This window comes from Salmo salar, chromosome 10, assembly GCF_965601325.2.
Source record: "Salmo salar chromosome 10, fSalSal1, whole genome shotgun sequence".
Lineage (NCBI taxonomy): Eukaryota > Metazoa > Chordata > Actinopteri > Salmoniformes > Salmonidae > Salmo > Salmo salar.
In genome coordinates this window covers 96,583,969-96,595,000 of record NC_138300.1, presented here as the reverse complement: position 1 = coordinate 96,595,000, position 11,032 = coordinate 96,583,969, and the positions used below count along the sequence as shown (strand labels likewise).

Genomic DNA, 11,032 nt, shown 5'->3' with positions numbered 1-11,032 from the left:
CGCACGCACGCACCACACACACACACACACACACACACACACACACACACGGACGTCGGTCCTTGGCTCCCCTCCAGTCTAAAAGGCCAAGCCAGGTTTTAGGTCAACCTGAGCAGGAATCCACAACACTCAGCTGAATGTTTTCTTTAAAGAGGGAGAAAAGAGGGGAGGTACAAAAGAAGAAAAGAGTTGTCCCTGGGGCGGGGGCAGCGGAAGTGGGTCTTTGACATTATGAACAAAATAGAATCTCCTGGGCAGATAGAAGTATGGAAAGAGGGATAGATAGACATACAGAGAAAGGAGTAAATAGAGGTAGTCCATTTAAAGAAGGATATAGAGACCAGAGCAGAGTGAGGCCCTGAGCTGCAGAGTTATTCCACTCCATTAATTCCCAAACTGTGTTGTGCGCTGTCGGTCTCCCACATCAAGGCTTCAGAGTTATTTGTGACCCTAAAAACAGCCCATACAAATGTGTCTAGCCAAATGCTAGACACCAATTATGAAATACTTTTCTCATTGAAAATGTTTTTTGGGGGGGCTAATTCTTCTGCTCTGTGCGAGTTAACCCACACAGTGCTTAGTGTTGTGACTTTCGGTGTGCTCATGGTATGGCTAGAAGTTTGAGGGAGTTTACCTTCAGGCGAAGTGTGTGTGCGTGCGTGCATGGGTGTGCGCTTGCGTGCGAGAGAGGGGAGAGGATATACAGACATGCCTTGTGCCCAAATTGATGACTTGTTTGTCTCGCAGCTGAGAGCCAAGTGAAAACGAATGGATTCAGTCAGTTCAGTCAGTCGTCCTGATGAGCCCTTCCCAGCAAGCTAGTTTATGCTGGCTACCTGGCAACGACAACAGCGGTGGCGCTAGTTTCAAGTTTTATTAGTCGTATGCACAGGATACACATGGTATACATGTCCAACGAAATGCTTACTTGCAGGTTCCTTCACAACAATGCAACAACAATAAGAAATAATACAATTTAAGAATACGAACATAAAGTTACAACTTGTAAAAGAAAGTGATGTTTATTTTAATGGGCGAGGGAGAAATAACTTATAGTATTGGTCACCATCTGGAATCTTGATGCCACCGTGACATGCCAATTAGCTAACTTAATGACAAGCCGGTGTGAATGACCAGATCAACTGTGTTGATGCTTGATGCTGTGTTGATGCTTCCCGCTGGGCAGCTGTATCACATGTTGCAGGCGGTAGCTAAAGTCACCAATTTGTTCCATCGGAGGTGATTATATTTAGAGTAAGTTAACAGCCTACACGAGAAATAACTTGTAATATGGTAGTAACTATCTGGATGTCACTGTGATACAGTCTCAACACACTATCACAGCTTCTTGTGAAATAGACCCAAATTACTTATTCAAAATGTGTGACCGGAACACCAAAAAGTCAATTTTTACACAATTTTGATCACAATGCATTTTGTGTGTATTACACGATTTTCTTTCATCATAACGCATTCGTGTACATTACACAAATTCCAATTTGTTGCTAGCTAGGTGGCTAAAACTAAAGTGATTGTTAGGGGTTAAGGTTAGGGTTAGGTTTAGGGGTTAAGATTAGGGTTAGGTAACATGCTAGCTAAGTAGTTAAAGGGTTACGGTTAAGGTTAGGAGTTAGGTTAAATAGTTAAGGTTAGGGGAAGGGTTAGCTAACATGCGAAGTAGTTGCAAAGTAGCTAAAAAGTAGTAAGTAATTGCAAAGTTGCTAATTAACTAAAATTATAAAGTTGATTGTGATGAGATTCGAACGGGCAACCTTTGGTTTGTTAGATGTTCACATTCGAACACGCAACCTTTGGGTTGCTAGATGTTTGCGTTATACGCTTACCCATCCTCCGACCAACCTCCCTCCTATTGTTTCTGTTTTAAATTTCTTCAGGCTAGGGTCTATTTTCCTCCACATCCTGTCTGACTGACGTGCCAAAAGTAAACTGCCTGTTACTCAGGCCCAGAAGCCAGGATATGCATATAATTGGTACCATTGGATAGAAAACATGAGACTATAACACAATTGATATGGTAGGAGAAAATCCAAAGAAAAACCAACCAGAATTTTTTTTTTTTGAGAGCCCATGCTCTTACAATGGAAAGCTATGGGTCATATGCAATTCCAGCTCCCAGATTGCAATTCCTATGGCTTCCACTAGATGTCAACAGTCATTGTTCAAGGTTTCAGGCTTGTTTCTTCCCTAACGAGGAAGAATATATATATATTAAATATATATATATATATATATATATATATATATATATATATATGACACTTGTATGTACCTAGATGTTTAATATACATAATTTTTATGATTATTTATTTGAATTATTATTTATTCCAATTTCACCGGAAGTTGTCGACAGGTGTCCCGCTATCCCAGAGAGGTTTTAAGTCATCTACTTTTTTATCTAGAGCTGCCGCTTTCAAGGTGCGGGACTCTAACCCGAAAGCTTACAAGAAATCCTGCTATGCCCTGCGAGAAACCATAAAACAGGCAAAGCGTCGACGCTCGTCTTATGTGGCAGGGCTTGCAAACTATTACAGACTACAAAGGGAAGCACAGCCGCGAGCTGCCCAGTGACACGAGCCTACCAGACGAGCTAAATCACTTCTATGCTCGCTTCGAGGCAAGCAACACTGAGGCATGCATGAGAGCATCAGCTGTTCCGGACAACTGTGTGATCACGCTCTCCGTAGCCGATGTGAGTAAGACCTTTAAACAGGTCAACATACCCAAGGCTGCGGGGCCAGACGGATTACCAGGACGTGTACTCCGTGCATGTGCTAACCAACTGGCAGGTGTCTTCACTGACATTTTCAACATGTCCCTGATTGAGTCTGTAATACGAACATGTTTCAAGAAGACCACCATAGTCCCTGTGCCCAGGAACACAAAGGCAACCTGCCTAAATGACTACAGACCCGTAGCACTCACGTCCGTAGCCATGAAGTGCTTTGAAAGGTTGGTAATGGCTCAAATCAACACCATTATCCCAGAAACCCTAGACCCACTCCAATTTGCATACCACCCAAACAGATCCACAGATGATGAAATTTCTATTGCACTCCACACTGCCCTTTCCCACCTGGACAAAAGGAACACTTATGTGAGAATGCTATTCATTGACTACAGCTCAGCGTTCAACACCATAGTACCCTCAAAGCTCATCACTAAACGAAGGATCTTGGGACTAAACACTTCCCTCTGCAATTGGATCCTGGACTTCCTGACGGGCCGCCCCCAGGCGGTGAGGGTAGGTAGCAACACATCTGCCACGCTGATCCTCAACACTGGAGCTCCCCAGGGGTGCGTGCTCAGCCCCCTCCTGTACTCCCTGTTCACCCACGACTGCATGGCCAGGCACGACTCCAACACCATCATTAAGTTTGCAGACGACACAACAGTGTTAGGCCTGATCACCAACAACGACGAGACAGCCTATAGGGAGGAGGTCAGAGACCTGCCAGAAGAACAACCTATCCCTCAATGTAACCAAGACTAAGGAGATGATTGTGGACTACAGGAAAAGGAGGACCGAGCATGCCCCCATTCTCATTGACGGGGCTGTAGTGGAGCAGGTTGAGAGCCTCAAGTTCATTGGTGTCCACATCAACAACAAACTAGAATGGTCCAAGACAGTTGTGAAGAGGGCACGACAAAGCCTATTCCCCTCAGGAAACTAAAAAGATTTGGCATGGGTCCTGAGATCCTCAAAAGGTTCTACAGCTGCAACATCGAGAGCATCCTGACTGGTTGCATCACTGCCTTGCTCAGCCTCTGACTGCAAGGCACTACAGAGGGCCCAGTGGGGCTAAGGTGCCTGCCATCCAGGACCTCTATACCAGGCAATGTCAGAGGAAGGCCCAAAAAATTCTCAAAGACCCCAGCCACCCCAGTCATAGACTGTTGTCTCTACTACCACATGGCAAGCGCTACCGGAGTGTCAAGTCAAGGACAAAAAGGCTTCTCAACAGTGTTTAACCCCAAGCCATAATCAAATGGCTACCCGGACTATTTGCATTGTGTGCCCCCCCCCCCCCCCAACCCCTCATTTTACGCTGCTGCTGCTCTCTGTTTATCATATATGCATAGTCACTTTAATTATACATTCATGTACATACTACATCAATTGGGCCGACCAACCAGTGCTCCCGCACATTGGCTAACAGGGCTATCTGCATTGTGTCCCGCCACCCACCACCCCCTCTTTTACGCTACTGCTACTCTCTGTTCATCATATATGCATAGTCACTTTAACCATATCTACATGTACATACTACCTCAATCAGCCTGACTAACCGGTGTCTGTATGTAGCCTCGCTACTTTTATAGCCTCACTAATGTATATAGCCTGTCTTTTTACTGTTGTTTTATTTCTTTACTTACCTATTGTTCACCTAATACCTTTTTTTGCACTATTGGTTAGAGCCTGTAAGTAAGCATTTCACTGTAAGGTCTACACCTGTTGTATTCGGCGCACATGACAAATAAACTTTGATTTGATTTTATCTGTGATTCAAATTCACTGTCACGTGCCTGTCACGAATCTCCAATAATTTCACAATAATCTCTGATACTGGGTTGATAGTCTACCCACTGGGCAGACACTGGTTGAAACAACATTGTTTCCACATAGAAATGATGTTGAACCAACGTGGAATAGACGTTGATTTGATGTCTGTGCCCAGTGGGTAGGCCTACTTGCTACCGCTGCTCAATGAGGAGAGTTTGCGCTGCCGGAAACACAAGGTGCACAGTGTGTCCTTGCGCCCGAGTTCTGCTTGCTGAGCACTGCTGTCCTGTAGTAACCCACTGGGCAAAAACTGGTTCAATCAACGTTGTTTTCATGTAATTTCAACAACCCCAAAATATGTGATCACCTTGAACCAACGTGGAAAATTGAATGGATTTGAAAAAAGTTAGCAATTTAAGGGAACTTCGTATAATTTCACCCAACTTTTAACATACATCCAATGACATGGTGATTTTTTTTATTGGTTTTATGTTGAATTGACGTTAGTTGACAACTCAACCAAATGTAAGTCAAAACTAGACATTGAAATGAAGTCTGTGCCCAGTGGGTAGCTAGATAGATAATACCAAGCCAGTGTGACAGCTAAAGCACATTTGTTGCTTTTGAAGTCTGATAAAATCTACATGATTCTGAACACTCTCAAGTCCTGACTTCGGAAGACAAGTTTTAAATTCTAGCCTCAAGCATAAACTAGTATAACTACCTAGCTGTGGAGGGCTCATTAGGACGTCTGACAAAAATGACTAAACCGAATCCGTTCGTCCCCACTAAACTCGTATGCACCAGGCGTGTCCGTATAGCCTCCCTCGAGATAGAGATCCTGCCTGCATCCAGATGTTTCGTGTTTCTGTGACGCGCGTCGCTCGTTGACATCAGGGAAGAGGAGCTGAAGTCCGGAGGGACGCAGTTCAGAAAGACAGTGTTGGAATAAGGACGTAACTTGTTGGTGCTTCTTTGTTTGTCAAATTAACGGCTCAAATGAATCGATTTGAATGTCAAATTATCGCATTTAACTAGGCTATTTAAATTCCTTGTCACTACTATGGAGTAACTTTTCATGCGGATTTGAGGCGCGCAAATTGTGAACCGAAGGGGAACTTCTGCCGAGGTGTTCACACAATCACAACCAGCCGTGGGGGAATGGAGGTCCGCTGGCTGAAGACCCTGCTGTGTGTGTTGTTGAGTGTGTGTTCGTCCCTTCGAGCCCACCCTATAGATCAAAACCATGAGAACGGTATGTGAATACGATATTGACTCCCGCAAAACTGTTTCTCAGAACAATGGTTAGGTTGCACGGTGTATGTGTGTAACATGATTTGATGATAAGATTAAATGTCTGCCAGGATCTGTTAGTCATTGTATCTCATTAATCGGTGACTGTGTTGAAATGTTAGACTACTTTTTGCATTAATTTAGGATCAGTTACATCATTGGAACATTGACACTGTGTGTAGACTGCACAGTCTCTCTCTCTCTCTCTACCTCTCTATCCAGATCTGGCACCACGGGTTTAAAAGTGATCTCATGACTTGGTCAGGTAAAACTCTGGGTCCTATCCGTAGGCTATGAAAAACAAGTATTATTTTAGATAGCTTCCCTTTTCATCTGTGCTATGACTATAGGGCAGGGGGTTTTCTTGTTGGGTCATGTGAATTGAAAACACTCCTGGCCTCAGGTGAATGAAACCCTTTCAAACTACCAGAAACCTTGTTTTTATTCATTCTGAATCTGATATCAAAAGAGCCAGAGACAACCACTTCAATAGACAACATCCAGTACTCTGTAGTTTAGTGAACTACTTAGCAGGGCTGAATGTTATGCAAAGAATGGTTATAATGTCACATTAACTCTATACATACACACAATGTTAAGCAGTAGATTTGAAAAATAAAAAAAGACAGGTTTCAATGTATTATTTGTTCATCTGATCACTGTGCTTTTCTGCAATTATTCATTATGTAAGCTTTATGTGAGAAAAGGTTACATGTAACACTTTACACAGTGGACTCTGTAACAAGGCAGGGTTACATGTAACACTATACACAGTATGTGCAAGTCATAAAACCACTAACCTTGTGTTGTTGTCCTGGTCTCCATTTGGCCGCAGATTATCCATTATATTGACCAGATACTCTAGTGGCCACTCTAACAATGAAAATACATTTCTTAAAAAATGGAAGGCAGTCAGGAGGAGGCTAGATCAGGTGGGACCATTTTAGCCAATGTGTCCTATTTATATCAGTATACTCGTAGCAATCTAAACATTACAAAACTTATATTCAATCAAATAAGGCACACATAGCAATAAGGCACACATTTACAAATGCTGTTTTGAATTAAAATAAAATTGTACCTAAACACTGAAGAAGGCTGTAAAGCCGAAACGTCTGAGAATGCTATCCCTGATGCGGTGAAAATAGTTAAAAACATTGAATAATGAAGTAAGCTTTATGCAATATCTTTTTGAGTGTGAACCCATTAAGTGGTTCGAGCGTTGGGCCAGTAACTGAAAGGTTGCTTATCGAATCCCTGAGCTGACAAGGTAAAAATCTGTCATTCTGCACCTGAGCAAGGCAGTTAACCCACTGTTCCCCGTGTGCCGAAGACGTGGATGTCGATTATGGCAGCCCCCAGCTGCCATAGGGGTTGGGTTAAATGCGGAAGACACATTTCAGTTGAAGGCATTCAGTTGTACAACTGACTAGGTATCCCCTGTTCATTACACCACTTCCTTTGTCTGAATTTGCAGTATTTACACACCACTCAAGCTTCTGGGAGAGCGCAATGGTTCTCTTGATTACACATAGCAAATAAGCCATTCCATTTTTTGTTAACCAAATTCAACACTCATTGACCATCATAAAAAAACTCCTCGCTTGGTGCGAGAAAAAAAAATGCCACCAGCTGGAGAAGACAGATTTTGGGCCCAGTTATCTCTCTCGCTTCACCTCTTCCTCTCTGATTTGGCCCACCAGAAGTTGGTTCCCTGGTGCTCACTGTAGGAACTGATTGCCTGTAAAATCCATATATTTAATCAGTCTGTTGTCCCCACTTCCTTCAAGATGTCCACCATTGTTCCTGTACACAAGAAAGCTAAGGTAACTGAACTAAATGACTATTGCCCCGTAGAACTCACTTCTGTCATCATGATGTGCTTTGAGAGGGTATTTATGGACCATATCACCTCCACCTTAGCCAACAACCTAGATCCACTACAATTCGCATACCACCCCAACAGATCCAAGGATGAAGCAATCGTCATTGCACTGCACACTGCCCTATCCCACCTGGACAAGACAAATACCTATGTAGTGTTCATCACTAAGCTCGGCCCTAGGACAGAACCCCTCCCTGTGCAACTAGGCCCTGAACTTCCTGATGGGCTGACCCCAAGTGGTGAAGGTGGTCAACAACACCTCCACCACGCTGATGCTCAACATGGGTGCCCCACAGGGGTGCGTACTCAGCCCACTCCTGTGCTCCCTGTTCATCCATAACTGCGTGGCCACGGCCAACTCAATCATCAAGTTTGCAGACGACACAGCAGTAGTAGGTCAGATTATCAACAATGACGAGACAGCCTACAGAGAGGAGGTGAGAGCCATGGTGGAGTGGTGCCAGGAAAATAACCTCTACCTCAACGTCAACAAAATAAAGGAGCTGATCGTGGACTACAGGACACAGCAGAGAGGGAGAGCACCCCCCCCCCCCATCCTCAATGACGTGCCGCAGTGGAAACGGTCAAAAGCTTTATGTTCCTCTGCATGCACATAACTGATGACCTAATGGTTCCTTCACACAGACAACTACAGGGCACTCCAGAGGGTGGTGTGGTCAGCCCACAACATCATTAGGGGCACACTGCCTGCCCTCCATGACAGCTACAGCACCTGGTGTCACAGGACGGCCAAGAAGATCAAAGACTGACACCATTATGGCTGTCTCTCTATATATGGGAAAGTTATGGTGGTGCTAGAAAATAAATGATCTCTTTCTGCATTAGCCATCAATCTGTTTTGGTTGGATAAATGTGTTTATATTGTCTGTGTAGACTGCTCTGTGGCAGAAGTTTGACGTTTTTTTACTTTTAAGACAGTGAAATTTGCACCACAAACATTTGTAAAAAATTACAAGTAGTGGAAATAAAATAATATGCCAACAAACATTACTGGACTAACAAACTGGCTGACTAACCTTTTCAGGAACTTCAGTATCCCTTGGCCTTGGGTAGCAGCAGCAGATCATTTCTTCCACTAGATAACACAGCTGCAAGTCAGATTCCACAGACCGGAGAGGAGCGTGATCGAAGAAAGAAACCAAGTGCAGAGTTAAACAACGAGGTGCTGGTGTAACCGAACAGTAGTTGATGAGGCTCTGTATAGGCTGTAGCTAGGAGACCACTGTGAATCCACCTGTCACAACGAGCATGGGGGTTACCTGCTTTCTTTTCCATTGCAAAACGTTTTTCTATGATGTGAACTAATTAATGTCTGATAAACGCATTCGGCGATGCTGCTTTGAAATTGGTGGGCAAAATCTGTCTCGCCACATGTTTTCTGGTGGCTCTGTCTCTTTCAGACCCCAAAATCTGTTTGTCATGTCGTATCAGACATAGTCTGAAGCATGAGTGTGTATTAGCCAACCTGACTGTGTGTGTGTGTGTGTGTGTGTGTGTGTGTGTGTGTGTGTGTGTGTGTGTGTGTGTGTGTGTGTGTGTGTGTGTGTGTGTGTGTGTGGGCTTATTTTGACTGGCCCGCTTGTTGATCTTTCTGTCAATTCTCATTAATTGTCTTGTCTGTCCCTCAGTGATCAACCTACTGGAGGCTCTCAACATGTCCCGCCCCTTGAAGGGTGTATCCAAAGTCCAGGGGGAGTGGCCTGGAACCCAGGCCTACAAACTCCGCCCCCGCTCACCTCACCTGACCCTTCCTGAACAATACTCCCACTACCTTGTTTCCTCACTGAGAGGCAGTCTGGGAATTCACCTGATGGGACGTCAGGGTGCAGACTCCAGTGGCACTCTGCTCTCTTTCTCCTCCTCCTCCTCATCCTCGCCCCTCCTCCAACTCTACTCCTCTACCCGCTCCAAATCTCTGCGTCTAGACCACCAGGCTGGCTCGGAAGGCCAGGGACTTGCCAGTGTACTGTTCCCAGGAGGAAGTCCCTTCTCTGGGGGAGGCTGGGTGCGGTTGGCCCTGGCCCTGGAGGCTGGCCGTGTGTCTCTGTTTGTGGACTGTAGAGATGCAGTGGTTATACAGAGAGACAAAGAGGAGAGAGTCAAACTACAGCTGCCCCCAGACCTAGTCATCACACTGGCCAGCACAAAGGGTGACATGGAGAGCAAGTTCACTGTGAGTAAACACACTCGCATACAAATATTCACATGTACACACATGCAAGTATGCACTCGATAACGGTTTCTCTTTCTCGCTCTCTCTCTCTCCCCCCTTCTATCGCTCCATCACTGTCTCTCTGTAGGGTTATGTGCAGACAGCTGAGATCTCTACCAGAGCGTATCAGAGGCGTCCGTGGCACTGTGACAACATTACAGGTACGGGGGGGGCTTGTATTACTATCCTCGTGGAAATCCCCAAAAGTCCCCACAAGAATAGTAAAACAAGGACATTTCTCTCTCGTGGGATATTTACCAGGTCCCCACAAGGACAAAGGATATTTTAGGCTTAGGGGTTAGGTTTACGGTTAGGGTTACAATTAGAGTTAGGGTTAGAATTGGGGTTAGGAGTTAGGGTTATGGTTAGGGGTTATGGAAAATAGTGTTTTGAATGGAAATAAATGTTAGGTCTCCACAAGGATAGTAAAACATATGCTGTGTGTGTGTGTGGGCATGTGTGCTCGTGTGTGTGTGTCCTCTTGTGCATGCTCGTGCGTGTGTGTGCGCTCTGGGCTCTGGGGACAAGTGTAGATATTATCTGTGGTCCCCCGGCTACTTCCTATAGGTTGTTTATTTATGAGTTCTAAGTTTAGAGTCTGACTGTTAATTCACATTTTCAGACGGATTAACTACTGTTTTTGTATTAGATCAACTGATTACTGGCTTCCTCCTCTCCCTCCCTCTTTCACTCTCTCACTTTTCCCCTCATCCCCCCCCTCACTCACTCTCTTTTTCTGTTCTTCTCCCCTCACCCTTCCCCTCTTTCTCAGATTCTCTGCACGGCCCTCCCCATGCCCAGCTCAATAACTCTGCTCCAGTAGACAGGGTTGACAGTGGACCTGGGCTGGAACCTCAGCAGGATATAGCCAACTACCAGCCACATAACCCCTCTCTCCACCCCCATCATCCCCAGGGCGACCAGCCCCAGAGAGGTGGGGTGCTTCTGGGTCCTCCAGCACCCCATGGGGTGAAACCTGTCTCTCAGTCCCAGGGTGAGGACAGGCTGAGGGGGTTGGAGGAGAGGCTAGAGGGCCTGGAGCGCATGCTGGACATGATCAAGGCCCAGGTAGCCACAGCAAAGTCATGTAATATAATGT

At 45.1% G+C, this 11,032-nt stretch overlaps 1 protein-coding gene across 1 annotated transcript in view; it reads left to right on the top strand.

The window, feature by feature from the left end:
- Window positions 1-5,379: 5,379 nt before the first annotated feature.
- kcp (kielin cysteine rich BMP regulator) overlaps window positions 5,380-11,032 on the top strand; it is a 43,870-nt gene continuing 38,217 nt past the window's right edge. The window contains exons 1-4 of the mRNA XM_014124978.3: window positions 5,380-5,777; window positions 9,350-9,894; window positions 10,022-10,094; window positions 10,706-11,001. Coding sequence (XP_013980453.3) covers window positions 5,684-5,777; window positions 9,350-9,894; window positions 10,022-10,094; window positions 10,706-11,001 — 1,008 coding nt within the window. The 5' untranslated portion in view covers window positions 5,380-5,683. The remainder of the gene's footprint in view (window positions 5,778-9,349; window positions 9,895-10,021; window positions 10,095-10,705; window positions 11,002-11,032) is intronic.